The sequence below is a fragment of the Crassostrea angulata genome, chromosome 9 (assembly GCF_025612915.1).
Source record: "Crassostrea angulata isolate pt1a10 chromosome 9, ASM2561291v2, whole genome shotgun sequence".
NCBI classification, from domain to species: domain Eukaryota; kingdom Metazoa; phylum Mollusca; class Bivalvia; order Ostreida; family Ostreidae; genus Magallana; species Magallana angulata.
The window spans coordinates 11577926-11597794 of record NC_069119.1 but is presented as its reverse complement, the minus strand read 5'-3'; the positions used below and the strand labels follow the sequence as shown (position 1 = coordinate 11597794).

The window sequence follows — 19869 nt, the reverse complement described above, 5'->3', positions numbered from 1 at the left end:
CCTTTCAGTTGACTCAGTGCAGAGAGATGCCATTTAATCACCCTTTATTTTTCTTTTCGTAATCTGTTAGTTTACTGAATGGCATAGATGTACCATTTAGTTAACTGTTAGTTATTTTTTTAGTTTACCGTATGGCATAGATATGCCATTTAGTTACTTTTAGTTATTCTTCAGTCACATACCCTGTGTCGATATATATTATTGAACAAATATGTACTTTTCTCTTGCAATAAACTAACAAATGAATTAAACAAAAATCTTTTTAAGTGAGAATGTATTAAAAATAGGGACATAAATTTAATTTATGTCTAACTTGATTTTATTTCTGGTTCGGTCCTGTATACAACAATAAGTTCAGTAAAACATGTATCTATGACAAGTATAAATCAACACTTATCCTAAAAATGATTTATAGCTTTATTGTATGATATACTAAAAAAATTTAATCCAACACCAGTGACTAATTTAAAGCCATAATATATGCTTATTTGGGGCATTTCCCTTAAAAAAACTTGAGTTGATATCGATATCTCTTAACGAAAAAAAATTAAAACATACTTTGATAATAATTATTTCTTTATTGCATCTGTTTTATCTTTTTAGCTGAAATGTAATTGATTCGCTACTCTTTCTCCCTGTGTGGTTTATAATTTTACTATCTTCACTTCTTTTGTAAATACAATATCAATTTCAAAAAAAAGTTCGTTCCTGTTTACATCCGACATGCTGGCGTGCATTAACATCGTATCGTTAACGATGTGTAAAGGGTTCCAGATGATTGAATTTTAAAAATACTAGTTTTGCATTCCGTATGTTATATCTTGTGTCTAGATTCAGCTTTCTGTATGATATAACCACAAGGAAGTAGGCTGCTATCATGTCAGACAGAGGTATGTTTACAAAGCCATTGAATCTGTGCGCTTTTGATAAGTAATGAACATTTTATCTAAATTGTTTTCACGCACTGGTTAGTTTCAGTTATAACTCAATCTTGATTGTAAGTGACATGTTTTTGTATTCATCTGCAATATAATTCAACAACGATTTCACCAACATCTTTTTATATAAACGGTAACTAATGCCAAACATACTCTAACCAGCTCTAAAAACCCCTGTCCGTATGAAAATCCCGTCTTAAATTCCCTGTCACCCCGTCTTTCTTCTGGCATCACCTGTGCATTCCCTGTCATCCCCGTGTTTCCCTTTCATCCCTCTGTCTTTTCCCTGGCATCACCTGTGCTTTCCCTGTCGCCCCCTGTGTTTCACTGTCGCCCCCTGTCTTTTCTCTGGCAACACCTGTGTTTCCTTGTCTTTTCCCTGTCATTCCCTGTATTTTCCCTGTCATCCCCCGTCTTTTCCATGGCATCACCTGTACATTCCCTGTCGCCCCCTGTGTTTCACTGTCGCCCCCTGTCTTTTCCCTGTCATTCCCTGTCTTTTCTCTGGCAACACCTGTGCATTCCTTTTCAGTTCTTGTACACATTCACTGTATATCTTGTAATCCTATGTCATCCATTGTACACATCCACTGTAAATAAAAAAATGCCATCCCCTATAAAACACTCTCATCCCCTGTAAAATACTGCCCTACCCTGTTCGTGCCCCTGTCATTCTCTCCAAGGTCTCTGACTGCTCGTTAAAGACTTTAATTGTATTATTTCCTTAACTCAATTTTTTAAATCAAATGTGATAATGTACCTGTTTAGTTTGAGCTTTAAGATGGCTCACTACACCTTAAAATATTTTCTCAAATCAGCAGAAGATTACGTAATTATGAGAAATATCATAATGGATAAGAAGTATTTAGGTCAAATAGGCAAAAAATGTGCAATTTTGGATGAAAAATTTCATTTTTAAAAATTTAATTCAGGTGAACAAAAGCTCCATGCGGAGTCGAACTCATGATCTGTGGTCCAGAAGCCCAATACTTTAACCACTGAGCTACGACGATATACAACCAAATCGAACGATATAAACAGTTTAACAAAACATTTAAATCGCCATTTTGTGACGTAGTGTCTTATAAAGTATAAGTCTGGGTGTAGTGAAGTACCTTAAATCAGATTTTGAACTCAACAGCACGATCTCGAAAGGCTTACACTTAGTAATAGGAATATCATTGTGTTAGAAATTTAATGTTTTAATTCATCAATCATTGATACCCTAATAATCACGCATACAAAAGAATGCTCGATATTTCTACCGGGTGGTAAAACTCAGTTGAGGGCGAAGATTAGTTTGGACAGGTGTAAAAGCTGGCAAGCAGTCTACCTGCGTCCGTGAAAGCCGCTACTCCCTAATGTTTGAAAAACATATCAAATATACGATGAATAATGTCTACAAAGACCAAGCACAGCAAATGGTGTTTAGCACTTGATTTTGTTAATTTAAACAAAGAATTGCAAACGAAATCAGAGGATTAGTCAGAATGTGAATTGTTCATGTAACGAAAGAGCACGTTTTCCTTTTTATGATCGCAATTCATATTATACTATATTCCATATTGAGACAGTCAAAGCCTCACAGCAAAACCAAATTACAGGCGACTTTTAATAACTTGAACTTTAGGGGCCCTTGATTTAATTTCGAGAAATTAAGAGTTCAAGATATTTATTCAATAATTTAAAAAAAGAACTGATCATTTTGACTCGAAAAATTGTAGTACCAGGAAGTTTAAATCGTTTACATTCATAGCATAGCTGAATTGTCTCATATGATTTTATTCGTATTTTAAGCTACAGTGTACTTTTTAATACATTTTTTAAAAATGCAGAACTTTGTTTTGGGTACATAAAAAATTAATTACTGTTAGAAATATTAAAGTATGTATTGCTTTCTTAATCGCATAGACTATTTCAAATGAAAAAATTTTCGTTTTCCGATAATTTCTCAAGTTCACTTGGAGCTTGATCGATCATGTGTGTTTACAACCACCTCAAGAGTGAAAGACAATGAAATATGTATAAAGATACCCAAGATTTACCGAATGATGCAATTTATATTCGTACAAAATGGCGGTGTGTTTACATTCACGCTTCACTTCACAAATTTAATGTCGAATAAAAGGGTTTATAAAAAGCATCGTTATTTTGTTACCTATTTATAACAATTTTTGGTGATGTCATACGATGTCAGATGATTTTACTGTCGTCTGCTTTGTAAACAAATCTGAATCGACGGAAACAAGATGGGGCGCAAAGCGAAGGAATTGAGTAATGAAGTAAAAGAAATGGTGAGGAAAATGTTACAAGATGGCAAAACTATTACCTACGTGACAGAAACCTTCAGAATACCCAGATCTACAATTTCAAGCTTTAAGAAGCGTGTAGAACGACGAGGTTCAATAGAAAACATCCCCAGACGAGGCAGGAAATCTATCGTGACATCCCGAGATTATCAGAAACTTGAAAGACTTGTGAAACCCCACAGAAAAGAGAGTATTAAGGATATTAAGGACCAATTTAATGAAAACAGAGAACGGCCAGTTCTTAAACGAACTATGCAATTTCATCTGCACAAAAATGGATTCGTGAGACGGGTGGCAAAGAAGAAACTAGTGATCAGAGAAGTGAATAGAAAAAGGCGCTTGTCTTGATACAGAGAAAAGAGAAAATTGACTGTTGGGAATATTGGAGAAAAGTCATTTTCTCATATGAGTCAAAAATCGTTGAAGGACAGAATTCTCGTGTCTATATTTGGAGAAAACGGGGCGAGGGCTGAAGACCGGACTTGGTTGAGGCACGTCGGGCGAAGCCATCATAGCTGATCATAACCATGAGCTGGCCTGCACAAAGTCCCGACTTAGCATAATTGAAAATTTAAGGTTTTTACGGAAAGGAAATCTGCAGGGTACGTGTTGATCGTGTTGAAAACAAGGACGACCTGTTCCGAGAGATACAGCGGGTATGGACATCTATCACGCCTCAGTACGTATAGAGCCTCTATAACACAATTCCCCGACGATTACAAAGTGTAATTCGGCTGAAAGGTCATCTAACAAAGTATTAGGTAAGTTTTAGTTATTAAGAATAATTTTTAAAGATGAAAACTAGAGCTTGAAGTTTGACCCAATTCTGTTGCGAATGTAAACACGCCGCCATTTTGTACGAATATATATTGCATCACACTGTACTTTATAAGATTTAGAATTTTGAGAGATTAGCATTTAGAGAGATCAAGAGTTTTGCTTGGTTATTTAGAGAAAAAAATATTGGTATCGTGATTACACTCCGAGACATCAGGAACTTTGAGAGATCAAACTAAGAGCCATCAAGTGTCAGCTGTAATCAATGAAACGTATTATATTTTATAACAAATATGTTTTTGTTGTAGATGAATATACATTGAAAGTTGCCTTTGTCGCTGGTGTAATCGTAATCGGCTATTGTTTCTGTTTCGCCATGTGCAGATGCATATATTCTATCCATAAAAGAATGCAAGTATTATTAGTTTGTACATGTATGTGGTTTAGATAGATAGATAGATAGATAGATAGATAGATAGATAGATAGATAGATAGATAGATAGATAGATAGATAGATAAATAGATAGATAGATAGATAGATAGATAGATAGATAGATAGATAGATAGATAGATAGATAGATAGATACACTGTAGATAGATAAACTTTGGAAATATTTTTCACTGGTCGACTTAAGATATTCAATGTTTTGGAAAGAATAAAACATCAATATTTAAAGTAAAAATAAAGATGTTATATTATTCAGTAGCCGAAGAAGTAACATTACAACACCAGAACGTGTTGTCAATCAAATCTACACAACACATAATGACGATGTGTTAACGACAGCTGATCAGGCTATGGCCAGTAATTTACAGACAATATACAATGGTGATGTATAAGATGTCATTTTGTTTACAAAGCAACTAAATTTGAATTTCGTTCAAAAATATATTAGTATACAATTAGCTAAAGGAATCATTTGCATTCTTATCTTTGTCATTCTAGGTGCTTCGAATCAGGTAATATATTCACAATCGCAGCATGAGGACTTTTCTGAAGATATTCTTCCACCATCTTACGACAGTGTGATAGCAGACGATAATTCAAATGTATGGTTAACTGACTTTTCGCAAAAATGACATCCTTCACCAACAGTGTGTTTCACTCTGAAGGCAGTCAAACTGTTATTTCGCAAGATGAAGTGTTTTCATGTTTATTATTATAAATTTTTAAACCATGTCATATCGTACATGTACAACAGTAGCGTCGTATTCCAATGAACAATAACACAAGTCTTTAATTTTCATTAACCAAATAAAGTCATAACCAATTTTTTTTATTAAAAACAAATAATAGAAAAGGAAAGGAAATTGAATATTTAAAAAATGTTACAAAATACGGATACGTGTATTTATGAAATGACCTTTGTTAATCAGTCTAAGCTTAATTAGAGCAAGGAATCATTCTAAGAGATTAATGGGTGGGGTGATCGTTACGGGGGAAGCGGGATCAAATCCTATAAAGCCGGAGGGGCTTTATGATACAGTTGATCACGAACGTGTTTCGACCGTAATAATCATATCTCAATAGTCAATGAATGATTCCTTATGACTTATTTTCATATAAATTTCAGACACTGTACAATTAAATAGTAATTTGCATTTTATTATGTGATTTTGATTATGTAAACTGTATACAGGGTTATTTTCGCCCCGTGTTATTTACGCCCATCTACACTTTCAAACGGTTTTGCCTCGTCTTAAATTCGCCCAGTCTCGCTTGTGTACTAAAGAAACAACTTGGAACAAAATATGCCCAGTCTTAAATTCGTCCGCTGTCAACGAAGGCAAAAGGGGCGAAAATTCAACGAGGCGAATATTTCCCTGTATTCAGTTATGATGAAAACATCGCTTTCACCCCAAATGTACGTAATTGACGTCATTGATGAAATTATTGAACTAAACGTTACAAATTTGAATCGTTCATAAAGTTATCGCAATGGTACTAGAAAATGTGAATATATAATCTTTTTCTTACCTCAAACTTATTATGTTTTTATAGGGTGTTCCTAGATGTAAGAAATATATCAACACTGGATACATTCTACATACAATTTTAAAGGATTATTGATAAGATAGCTAGTACTATTTTTGAACAGTAAACAAAACATTTTTTGGGGGTAGCGGGTGGCGCAATTAATTTTTTTCTTTTCACGAACCAAACTTTCAGGTCTGTGTGTTGATACAATTGTGACGTCTGCTGTCCAAAACACCTAGAAGTCGCTGTTAAGAAACCATCTTTTTTCAAGTTCATTCAATGTTTCGTTTAACAATGTTAAATAATAAAAGCATTTAAATATTCAGTGATTTCTTTGCGTTAAAAATGAAATATTGTATATCTCTTATCCTATAGTTAAACAAAAATAATTCTTTATATTTACTTTTATGTTCGAAAGTAAAAAAAAAAATGATTTTACATATACTTAACCAAAGTTTTAAATGTTCACTTAATATAATATATTGATTATGAAATAAACACATTCGTATGTCTTGCTATTTTGATGACTGAATTCCATATTACAATGTGTCGATCTTGATCTTTTGTACTTTGACCTTTGTTGGATAGCACAAACACTTCCGCTTGGCTGACTCTTCCTCAGAGCGTTCAGATTGTTGTAAGTTGGCTATGAAAATTATTATACAATTATATGGAAAAAATGTTTGAATGACTGTAATTGTTTTATATTGGTTTAAAACAATATCGAGGCCGAAATGATTGGTAGATTTAATGCGAGTTCAACCTGTCGTAATGGCAATTCAGAAAACAATATTCCAACAGCTTTGGATTTTTTCCTGAAAAATCATTCTGGATTGTTATCTTCAATTGTCATTCTGCATTTCTAAGGGTTTTTTTTTTTATCAGAGACTAATACAAAAAGACTAATGTAAATAGCAAAAATTATGAAGCACATGCTGAATTTACCAATTTTTAGTTCTACGGTTTCGTCACGGGTGACTGATTTCAGTGTTTTGGGGGTTTTCTATGGTGTACTTAAAATGACACATTGACAATGTTATACACTGTATGCTGTGTTGTGTTTGACCGGGATAATTTTAGCCCTTCTACACTTGAAAACAGGTTCGCCCGGTCTTGGATTCGCATATATACAGGCAACAATATACGGGGGCAAATATTTCCCTGTATACAATCATTTTGTTACATAATTCTTAGATTTATATCTGTATCGGAGTGAGAACATTATGGAAAAGTGCATTAACACAAGAAATATATATTAATATTTTTTAGATTATCGTTTAATTTGATTGTTCTGTGGCTTTTGCATCAATCAGATATTTCTTAATTCTAATTGCCGACTTAAGTAAAGTAGGACAGTAACTGATAACTTTGACAATTTAACAGACTTTTTCTACAGCTGAGGAATCGTCTATTAGTGAGAAAGGTAAAGGTTGAAAAGAAAAACATAAAAGCTAATTTGTAAGAGTTAAGAACTCATTTGTACAGTTATTAGTATATTCTTAAGACGTAGATTAACAAAATTAACCAATTAACTGTTATTTGGTTTAATATCGGTGTTTATGAAAATGTATTGCATTGAAAAGATACCAGAATTTGATCTGGATTTTATATATACATTTGATATATTAATGTACACAAAAATGTGAAATAAATGAATGCCTTCTGCATAGGATGAACCTAAAGATCAAAATTGTGAAAACAGTAATCCTATTTATGTTTTCTAATGTTCAGGCGTCTTGTGTTTATCTCATTTTGAATTATAATGATTCCTTAAATGAATAGGTACATGTAACTCCGTATCGGACAACCAATATAGAAAACAAATACAGATATATATATATATATATATATATATATATATATATATATATATATATATATATATATATATATATATATATATATATATATATATAATATCTAGTAACAAAGAAACAAATGCCTACAACGGCTACTGTCCGAAACTTGGGGGGGGGGTCTTAAAATGGCGACCAATGTTAAAAACTTTTGTAGCGTGTGAATTCAACTACATGTATTTACTATCTACCTTAAACTGTATTATTTTGAATTATCTGTGCATGGTTTATAGTTTTAAATCTTCCGTAAACCAAATATCAGTTACAGAAATATTATAGCCATAATATGTTTAAATATCGTCTTCCTGACAGTCATTGTAGCTTTAACAATGCATAAAGGGTTCCAGACCGCTGATTTTAAACTACTGTATGCCTTTTTATAATACACAAGCCTTGTGTTTAGACGCATTTTGCCATATGTCAACAAGGAAGTATACGTAGCACGGTAGCATGTCATTTTGGGGTATGTTTATATAGCACCTACCTAGATGTTTTTTATTTAATATATGATTTTGTTCAGTAGAAGGTAAAACTTTCTATCTGAATTGTTGCTACCTTGCCTTGATTCAACATTCAATCTTAATAAGGCTGGATGGTTTTAGAATATTTAAATATGCTCAAGAAAGAGAACTCTGTATAATGAAATAGGAAAACATTCAAACCTTACATCATAGATAAAGATTCATTATTTATTTTGGTTTAATTTAAGATCTGACAGATACATTTGTTCACAAACTCGCCTATTAACTTGCAAGTAACATGTATATTTTGTATTGATTGCAATTTATTAGCATATACTTAAGAATTCAACGTATTTATTTCTATAGAATTCCGTAAATTGATATCATTACTACTGAAAATCAATAAACTATGTTCGCTATGCTGTCTACGTCACGTGCAATAACGTATTGCATTTTCGTATTTAAATTATCGTTCGTAACATACTTTGCATAGGAATAATTCAAAAGAAGAAACACATGAGATTCTAAGCAAATTTATTCTGCTTTGGTCATGTTTTCTTATCATAGAGCACAACATTAAGATGTAAGAAGTACAAGGCTTTTAAGTTAAGAAAATCCATTGGCATCACTGGGTTTTTATGATTAATGTATGAGAATGTATTCAACTTGAATAAAGTCACTGTGGTAATGCTGTAAGATTTGTGGTTTGACAATCGTAACAATATATTAAACGAATGTAAAAATTCTGTTATTTAACATGATTATTACGGTGGAGCCAATATAGGAGGATAACTTTCTTTTAAATTACAGATATGTTTTATATTTTTATTTTAGAAGCATACCCGTGGTCTCCTGTTCTTATCGTCGGCTTAATAGCTCTCGGTTTTGGTTTTTGTTTCTTCATCTGCAGATGCACTTACTCCATTTATATGAAATTGCAAGTATTCAAATCTTGTATCAATACACTGGATGAAATATCTGGTTTCAGCGCTGCGGAAACCCTTTGGAAACTCTGCGGAAACTTAAGGTTACTTTAAGTTTCCGACAGGTTTCAGCACGGAAACTTCAAGTTTCATTAAGTTTCCGCAGTGCTGAAACTTAGGCTGTCCATGAATCCAAATGGTTTCCGCAACGGAAACTTACTGAAACTTGAAGTTTCTGCATAGTTTCAATCTCCATATACGTTTGGGATACATATTGTTTACAAATGGTTTCTGCGACGGAAACTTACTGAAACTTGAAGTTTCTGCATAGTTTCAACCTCCATATACAATTGGGAAACATATTGTTTACAAAGGGTTTCCGCAACTGAAATTTGCTGAAACTTTTTATATTTTTGCTTTCACAAAAGCTGAGCAAGGTTTCTACTTTATGTAAAAACAAAACAATTTCAAACAGTTCCAAATTTATTTTGTTCAAAAATCTGAAATTGTTTCCAATAATAAATAAAATACAGCCAAGATACAATAATGGAGAAACATCCATATGGCAATTCCCTTATTAGGGACTTTTATTTAAAAAATGATAAAATTGCACAAGAAAAAAAACTCCCATAGAAATCTTTACATTTGCATTTTTTTTTCATCTTGATTAAATGCCTATCAAATCTCCCTTTTAAAATGCAACAAAGGTCTTACTTTTTTAAAAATATGAATGCAATTTACAAAATAACTGCACGTACATGAATAAACAAAGAAAACTTCACTGTTACATGAACATGATACACTTGTCTCAATTTGTTTTGAACTACAATGAATATGTACACCATAACATATTTTTGAAAAGTCTAAAGTATCCATCTTTAAAAAAAAATACACTACAAGATAGTAGTTGACTATAGAGGTTTGACCCAGATTTGATTTGAATATGTCAATAAATTCCAAAATGAGGTCAAAGTGACCCACTTACAAGTTGGGATAAACCTTTTCTTTGTTAGTAATATAATCTAATGTTTTACAATAGAACAGGATTTGATATCATTTTTTTGATAATCCATTAAGTCCAAAGTGAACTTTTCATTTCCACCCATGATGTACCGACTGATCAGATTTTAATATCATAAGCCTGTCAGTATTTAATAGATGACCCAGAGGGAGATATGAAAAGCTTGTTGGCCAATAAAAAGCTAACAATGGAGCAGTCTGTCAAATCATGTGCAAAAATATGATGTACACATTTAATTAATTATGCTGATTGCAACACACTTCATTCCTGATGAATATTCTTCTTTACACATGGTTTACCTTCCTACATTTCACTTCTTTACCTACATTAATATTTTTAAATCCAAGACATGAAGTAAAATATACATTGTTTATATATGATAAGTATTACTACATGTACATGTACTTGCTTTTTGTAGCATGAATGTATAAAATACAAAGTATCACACAGATCATTCATTCACCTTACAATTTTCATCAATACCAGCATTTTACTTATGATATAAAAGCTAATTCCAATTATATATTAGTTACATAACACAGTTTAGAATAAAACCCACATGGAAACAACTTTCCATCCAAGTAATTTTGTTATATAAAAATTGTAATACATGAGGTATATGTTGTCTTTATATATTTTCATATACGACATAATTGAATATTGTTTGGTGTATTTTATCATTTCTATGACCCATGCATTCATCTCCTAATGCAGTGTTTTTACATTTAAGATTGGTTTCTTAATATTTCATATATTGCTGCAAATAAAATCTAAGTTATCAATAAATGTTTAAACAAAAAAAAATGGAAAAAAAAGTAGTTAACACTTATCAACTTGGAGGTGTGAGGATATATGTTACATGGAGTCTAATATTTTATGCAATATTTGCAAATATAACAAATTATTTAAGAAAATGAAAGTTAATATCTGCAAGGTCTAATCAATCATTTAATAAGTCAAAACCATGTGATTTTCTAAGATTCTAGCTTACAGACAGACATTGTAATATACTGGTATTTGATCATATAAGAAAAGTACTTTTATAGTTTATAGGTTTTTTGAAATGAGAATACTTTAGAGTTAAAAAGTCTTGTTCTGCAGAGGTTTAGTCGGGTCGTAGAGATGTGTCCATTCGAATCAATAAGGAGTGTCCTTGGCTGTTGTTGATGTAACCCGAGTCGTAGTTTATGGAAATAGGCCTTTTTGGGGGACTTTCGAGCATTGTCCAGACCGGTGAAGCACTCATATGATCACATCATGGTTATAGCAGACTTGGTAGTTCTGGACAGTGGTAGCATTAAAATTCTTCTTCTTGTGATGAACTTGTTCCTTTCACTGGGCTGTACTTTATGTCTGTTCTATTTATCTTAAACATGAATAATAAAGTTTCATTTAGATTTGTAAACAATAAACATAAGTCATTCAGCCTAACATTGAATAATAAAAGCATTCTGAATAAAATTCTGAATAAAGAAGCTACTATGCAGTTGCCAGTTGCTGTTTAAACTATGTCATATAATGACTACAGTAGTATCTGGTCTAAAATGTTTCATTTTATGTTTGAAGCTATGTTATTTTCATTTTGATTCAATTATTGTTTGTTGAACAATGGAAAAACTTATCAACAATAAGTGTGTTTCACCCCCCCCCCCCCCCCCCCATCAACCTCCTTTTCAAGAACTTAGACCTGGATTTCCCAAAAATTACTACAGTAAATTATAAGCATCCAACACATGTATAAGTTAATGGTGAAAATAATCAATTTCAAAGCAATACCTTGCGTTCACATCGTCCAGCTGGTCAAAACATTCACCCGAATCACCGAACAGAGGATGCAACTAATCACCGGAAACATTGAATTTGTATGCTGTCAATGCTGGAAAAGATAAACGTGAAAATTTTCATTTTCCGGATTTAATTAATAGTTGTTTTTCGTTACATTTAGAGTTTGTAAATCGTAAAATGTGCGAAAGATTCATTGTTCGTCTTGTTTACCAACCAAGCATTCATATATTAGGGACGTTTATATAATTATTTATGTGTATACCCTGGATAATCTTGATCATCATGCATATAAAGTTGGTTAATGGTTAACTTGGTCAAAACGTATATTTAAAAGAGACACGGTAATAAAAATTAAAACGCCGAACCAAGTTTGAAAAAATGACGCCATCTTGATTTGATGGCGCGAGATCTCGTTTACAAATGAGAGATAAATTAGAGCCTTGAAAATGTTATTGGGAGTATCTATGTTGTGAATTAAGTTACCTTGACAAGAGTTTTTCGTTCCTGCATTATCTCCTTGTTGTAGAGGCTATTAATGCTTCTCAATTCTCCTTTTTACAACAGCACCTTCTTGTGCATTTTCTTGTGCGGAATCATTAAGTGCGCCAATACTGACCAATCAGAACCCGCTAAATCTTGGAAAAGTGCATCTTGGGATAGTTTAAAATGAATAATGTTTAATCAAAATTATCATTTTTTACCGAATAGTATACTTTTTACATGTATATTTATTTTAAATAAGAACTGTCGGAGTCAGTATTTCCTGGTTTAATACGACAAAGTATTGGCGTGTGTTTGTATTTGTAACACGTGATTAACCAAAAAAAATGGCCGACCGTTTGTTTACAAATGTCTAATGAAATTAAACAAGTTTTAATGAGACATATGTATCAGATTTTGTCTTTAACTATATTAAATTATTTACATGTACTGATGATTTTGCCAAACTAAATATGATAGAGCCATATATAGTTGACTGACAAGTTAGTCTTGACTTGTCCAATTTTCACCGCGATTCTAAGCACGGTCATATTCTTATTCAAAATATAGAGGTGTGAAAATATCATGTTCATCACAGAGCAGGTTCTGCATGAACACACAGAAATCACAAATATAATTAGATGCCGATCAATTAACGGGGTCCAGTTAACAGCGTTCACCCGTACGGTGAATTTACAACTACGATGAATTGATGGCAATTATTTTACAGTTACACATGTGCACTGATTGGTCATGCGATGAACAGTACGTTAAGAATACTTATGAAATTAAGATACAAACGCATTAAACAAGCCGGGAAGTAAGACGTACACGTCGGACGTCGTACACGGGGCTTAGTGCAAAGTTAGACTTAACCAATAGGCATATAGCCCCCCCCCCCCCCCCCACACACACTTTTTTCTCGCCGGAAATGTAATTGTTCCCAAATTTACCTTGAAAGATTGAGAAGTTGGAGTAATAGGCATACTAGCCCCCCCCCCCCCCCCCCCCCCCCCCCCCCCCCCGGATTAGGATTTTCATGATTTTGGGAATTAGGGTTTTTTCTCAATATTTCTGAGGATTAGTCCAGCCCCCCTTTCAATTTGCTTCCGACGCCAGTGAATCATGATACAGTCATACATGTAGAAAAGTCTGAAATGCATGTAAATAATTAAACAATTATTATATTAGACTCAAACTCCAAGTGGGTTTTACTTGTTATTATCAACTGTAGACTTTTTAACAAAAAAATTCCTGTGTACATGTGTTGGCGTGGTATTAAAAAAGAAATGAATTAGCTCTAAACTTCAGATTGTACGAATATTTGGTACGATTTGTAAAAATTTACAACGACTTTACCTTAATTTGTTTGCTTAATTAGTTACTGTACCTCAAGGTTCATTCAAATGATTACTAAATGATTTAAGAAGGAGTCTTACAAAATAGGTATATTAATTTATTTTACTAAATAATTATAATTTACTTATCAGTTTTACTAACTCAGGTACACACAAATTGAAAAAAAATTCCCGCCGGGCTCCAGTTATAAACTCACGCTTCGTACTGTGTATATGTTATGTAACAGTCTTTTGTTCACTCCTGACAGAAAAAACCCTGTAATCCACACAGAATATACAGGAAAATCACAGAGGAGGTCACCTGGACAAAGAATGTATACACATGTATACACGTGCCCGAGTACCTAAGATTAATGATTTCATCATATGCATTAAACAAGATCAGACATCAGTTTTTCTTTTCAAATTCAATTAATTACTTAGTAAGGTTCTTAATAGCCTTATTTGCCACATGTGAAGATAGTTACATGTTTACATATAGTTTCAGTCACGCTGAAACCTTACTATACATTTTAGTATGTACGGATTCATTATCATTAGGCTAGAATTAAACTTAAACCTGTTGAAAATAAATGATATCACTATTAAACTCAAATCAATTTTAGTAATAGTTTCAGCAATGCGTAAACCATTTGGAATCTTAACTTAAAGTTTCAGCATACTGAAACCTAGCGGAAATGTTCTGAAACTGATTGATATTTCCATAATAATTTACACAACTTTTCACATGATTCAATTTTAGTTTCCGCATTGCGGAAACCATCAGGAATCTTAACTTAAAGTTTCAGCATACTGAAACCTAGCGGAAATGTTCTGAAACTGATTGATATTTCCATAATAATTTACACAACTATTCACACGATTCAAATTTAGTTTCCGCATTGCGGAAACCATCAGCAATCTTAGACTAAAGTTTCTGCTGACTGAAACCTAACGGATACTTGCTGAATCGATATAATGGTTTCCGCATTGCGGAAACTATACATGAAACTTCAACTTCAAGTTTCAGCAAGGTTTCCATATAGTTTCAGTTTTGCTGAAACTTGATTTTTCATCCAGTGATAAAAAAGACTTTTAAAACAATAATAAAAAATTAACTGTAAATGTAATGTTTATGAGCTGCCAAGAATAAGTAAGAGATACAATTTTTATATGTTTGTTTATAATTCATTGCTTAATAGGTAAATTTTGTTGAAATGAAATCTTTCTTCCTGGTAGTGAGAAAAGTAATAACATACCAGCACCTGAACCTGCTGTTAACCAGATTTACACAACGCATGATGATGACGTGCCTTCGACAGGTCCACAGACAATGGCCAGTCATTGTCAGATAGAACATGGTGATGTACATGTATATTGATATTTAATTTCTACACAGCAACTAGTAATAAGTACCTTTTAAAATAAAAAAAAATTGGGCGTTGATAAAATCTTTTTAAAACACATCTTTTACAATATATCTGTTAACTGTTAATCTACAATAATTTCCAAAATTAGGATTTTTTTTAAGTTGAAAGTACATTTCTCGGTCATAAAAGAGATATAAAAGGAAAAATATAGCTTTTATTATCTCTGTCGTTTTAGATGCAAGTACATTCAACCAAGAAACATATCCACCTTGGCAGTGCGATGACAATACAAGAGATGTTCTTCCACCAGCTTACGATAGTGTTATGTCCTCCGATAAATTGACTTTAGTCAAATAACTTTCCGCCATAGTGACATCTTTCATCTATAGTGTGTTCTTTTGTTCTATTGTGAGAGTGTTGACTTAGAAAATCTCAAACCCTATGACATTTTACAGATTTGACGTCACATCACAATGACTGAGTGAGGTGTGGTATCACCAGGATTTTACTTGAGCAGTTAATATTAGTTGCAATCTTAGTGTTAAAGTACCTGTACCCCAGTCTCATTTGCTATTGTTATAAAACTTAGCAAGACTACTTTTGTTACCTTTTTAAAAAATTGTACGTATTTGTGATTCTTGATATCGAATCCTTGCAATCCAAATCCCTGACATCAGCTAAATACTAAACAATACAAATTTTCAAACATTTTTTTGTTTGTACGTGTACTTATTTAAAATATAAATGACTTTTTTCACATACAACTTTCTTCAAGATTTATTGCACATATATAAACAAAGATGGTTCTTGTCTCAAATGAAAAATATTGCAAGATTCATAGTAATCTTGCATACCGTCTAGTGTTACCCTCCAGAGTGACACAGTAATTTTTATTTTAACATGATCTGTCGACCAATAAAACGAATAACGAACAAAAACTACCTGGTCTAAAACATTAATGTTTACCTGTATTATTTCCCTTCAGAGTTCGTCTATTTAAAAAAAAAAATACTTGATAAAATTCTATCTTCTTAATCGTTCTAGTAATGTCTTTCTAGTGAGTACTTTGATGTAAATGGATTTAATTACTTATTTTAATGCTCATCTACATGTACCAATTTCCCAAAATCTATGCAAAATTCATTTCTGTAAATGATTATCAGTATTAGCATTATAATTTTATCATTATTATTTTTGTCGCCTTTTCTCATGATAACACGCTTTTTGGTTATAAACTCACTATAACTCGCTTGAACTATTTTCTAAGCAATAAAATAGATTGTAAAAATAACACTCTACACGCCTTAAAAACTACTGCAGGATCTTAAAGAACAACTGGCATTTTCCCTATAATTTTTAAACCACATATCTACATTAGATTTTTGTGTGGCATTTCTAAATGTACAGTGTGGACATTTAAATGTACTATAGAAGAAATCAAAATTTAACAAATAGGCATAATTGGCTTAATTTTATTCTTTAAGTGTTAATACAACACAAGTCAAAATCCTTAAATTAATCTTTAAAAAAGTACATCACACAATTTATTATAATAGCTAAGACCGTATATTTCATTGTAACTGATAAACAAAATTTGTTTACTATAACCACTTTTATACATCTGTTGCTGCTACCCTTTAAATTGTGATTATTTACTGACAACATATCGAGTTTCAACAAGGATGTGTTCACAGAACAAAACAAAATAGTTCCCTGTGTTCATTGTAGATATTTGTTAAAAAAACGTAGACTTTTCTTTATTAAAGTGAAACTATCCTTCAGTAAATACATGCATTTTTTTCTAATAACAGCTGTTAAAAGGATGCAACCCTGTACGTATTTTTTGTCTGACTGTTGGTCGTATTTTATGACTGTAATGTCTTGTTTGACTTTGGATACGTATCAATTGTTATTTTATTGTTAAATATTATATCACAGGTATTGTTTTGATATCCGATTTTGTTAGCAATGATATATTTTCAAACATATCCTATTGGAAACTAAAAAAAATGATATTTTGAGTTTTTATTAGCAATCCATTTTTATTTGTAGATCAAGACGATAGCAACTTTTGGGATATCATCATAACAGTAGTTGTTGTCGCCATAATCGTCCTTATTTTTATCATATCGGTGTGCAAATGCCATAACACTGTAGAATTGCCTCAATTGTAAGTATCATTTTTAACTGTAAGAACTTTACAGTATACATATGATAATGAGGATCTAAACCTTAATCTGCAAAATCAAGTTAACATACACCTGTGTGTTAAATAAAGGGGTAAGCTTTAGTTTTTAAAGAAAGATGTATATGTAAAAAAAGTTATGAAGACGAATCCAAATCAATTACGTTGAGAAAAAAAATTATTGCCAGTCTTTCAGAAGTCATAAGTTATTTAATATGTAAAGGAAGCTGGATGTTTGAATTATCATCCATCAGATCTTTCTGTAATTTTCAGATATAATTTGTTGAAACATAAGTTATCACTTAAAGGAGAAAAGGGCATATATAATTTGGCTTTCAAATTGGAAAATAAAGTTTAACATATGTTTACACAGAGCTTCCCCTGTTAGGTGAATAATACAGTCTTAAAATTATCACGACCATGTAACCTTCTTTGAAGTTGACAGAGATAATTGATACAACTCAAAAACTTTAATCTACAGTGAGAGAAGACAATACACAACAGATATTGCCGTTATTACAACATGCCAATCACAGAATGTAGTAGTGTTTAGCCCAAAAGTTAACGAAAAGCAACGTGGTAATCCTTCCATTATTGACGGTAAGGTTTAATGAATAATTTAGTCCGAAAACGAAACCTGGGAATTTTTTCCACCGACATAATAATTAAATTACAAAAAACCGCACCATAACTTTATCATGTACCCAATTAATTAGCAAAAAAATGTATATTTCATATTGGCTGCCATTTTATAGAAAAAAACATCATTTCGTTTGATCGACAATAACCTCTCCATAATTGACCGGCGGACATCGATGTTAATATAGTAAAATATACCTTCATAATATTGTTATTCCGTATGAGATGCATATATGAAACGATTTTGCACTGATCATTATTCTATATATTATGCAATAACAGTTCGAAAAACTGCAGCCAATAATGAAAAAAACAATAAATAGAGTTTCCTTATACAATAATAATGAAATTATACTTTCATTTTTTATCACAGATAAGACATTCTCTCATCATTGTTTGAAGAAAACTGATTTTCCACCTTCAAATTCCACTTATCTGTGACGGACGCCCGTGTAATGTGGAATCATAGATGATCACATCCATAGTGATATCATCATCAGATACCAAAATGTGTTCGATCTGTGAATAATGCATGAATAAGGACGCCATCAACACACAATTATCAAAGTATTTACGAATAAACAAACACATTCCTATATTCTAATGTTTGATTAATACAGTAATTTTTTTTATTCAAAGGTTACATTTGTAGATAGTAGATGTATTTTTGTATGATTCTGTTCTTAAATTAATGCTTATATTTTATCATGTTTGTATAAAATGCTAATAATGCAAACAAAATAAAGGAGATGTATGCTTTTTGCGGTCTTTTTTTTAAGAGAGTGGGGGAGCTTTTCTTCCAAGCGGGTGTGGTCTAAGTGTTTTATTGTCAAAATTCTACCCCTAATATATGAAACAATGTATGAAAAAAACTAGCATTTGATCTTATGAAATAATTATACCCCCCCCCCCCCCCTTTAATAATCCGTGACATATTTTGATTTATCTAACAATATCATGCATTAAAATCAATCATTTTTTGAGAATGTCCACCTGTACAACATTTTTAAACTACAGGTACATGGAAAACTCCTTAAACTTTGTAAAGGGTTTCTGTTGATATGACTTTGAGTTAGCACTTCAGCAAGTACCAAATATTATGCATATTATGGACAAAATGATTAAGAAGAAATTTTCTGTTTGATGAGAACTGTGAAAAATAACAAAAGATGACATTAAAAATAATAAGAAGTTCATGGGCCGAGTCGCTTATCTAAAGTACAATTCTGATATTTCGTCTTTTTAGACGGTGGCTATAAATAGCCACGGTCTATTGCTACGGTCCTGACCGGAAGAGTATTTCTCACGGGGACCCTAGCGGATAACGAACGATAACCCTGTTAGGTATGCAGTGTTACACGCAATGTTTTATCTATGTGTCGATTTCAGTATTATTTTAAGCATTATAGATGCTAATCATTTTGTACATACATTTAAATAATTTATGAAATTGTGTTTTATATTTTAAATGAGCCGTTACCCTGTCTGCTTACGCGGTATCGATAATTTATGCATCAACTGCCAGTTGTGACGTTAAACTCTGTATCAGGACTGCATAAACTATATCACTGCGATAATTGGCTAAGAGATCTCACAATAATCGCTTCTTGTTTTTTTTTTATGATGTAAACAATTGTCAGAAACACACACAATTTAAAAAGGTTTGCCATTTCATATTTCAGCAAGTATGCTTCATCGATAAATTCATTCATTTTCAACGCATTAATTTTAGTTGAGGAGGAATATTATTTTTTGTAGCTTATTCTAAAGAATTTACAACAGATACTGATAATGAATTTTAGATAAATTA

At 32.1% G+C, this 19869-nt stretch overlaps 1 protein-coding gene across 5 annotated transcripts; it reads left to right on the top strand.

The window, feature by feature from the left end:
* Positions 1-750: 750 nt before the first annotated feature.
* Positions 751-18820, top strand: LOC128163389 (uncharacterized). 5 transcript variants are annotated; one of them, XM_052826986.1, is made up of 6 exons: positions 15105-15231; positions 15471-15751; positions 17047-17067; positions 17288-17405; positions 17902-18020; positions 18433-18820. In XM_052826986.1, the coding sequence occupies exons 3-6, from the start codon at positions 17058-17060 to the stop codon at positions 18498-18500; spliced, it is 315 nt and encodes a 104-aa protein (XP_052682946.1). In that variant the 5' UTR covers positions 15105-15231; positions 15471-15751; positions 17047-17057; the 3' UTR covers positions 18501-18820. The 5 variants fall into 5 exon arrangements, with proteins under 5 accessions (XP_052682941.1, XP_052682943.1, XP_052682944.1 ...); XM_052826983.1 differs by lacking the exons at positions 17047-17067; positions 17288-17405; positions 17902-18020; positions 18433-18820 and adding exons at positions 856-890; positions 8262-8321; positions 9154-9256 and having other exon boundaries at positions 15105-15226; positions 15471-17040; XM_052826981.1 differs by lacking the exons at positions 15105-15231; positions 15471-15751; positions 17047-17067; ... (1 more) ...; positions 17902-18020; positions 18433-18820 and adding exons at positions 751-890; positions 4333-4435; positions 4729-4853; positions 4971-6530.
* Positions 18821-19869: the final 1049 nt, after the last annotated feature.

Coding starts and splice junctions, on each gene's coding strand:
- LOC128163389 (XM_052826981.1), top strand. Junction 4,436..4,728: donor TATTCTATCCATAAAAGAAT/GCAAGTATTATT, acceptor TATATTATTCAG/TAGCCGAAGAAGTAACATTA. Junction 4,854..4,970: donor TTTACAGACAATATACAATG/GTGATGTATAAG, acceptor TTGTCATTCTAG/GTGCTTCGAATCAGGTAATA.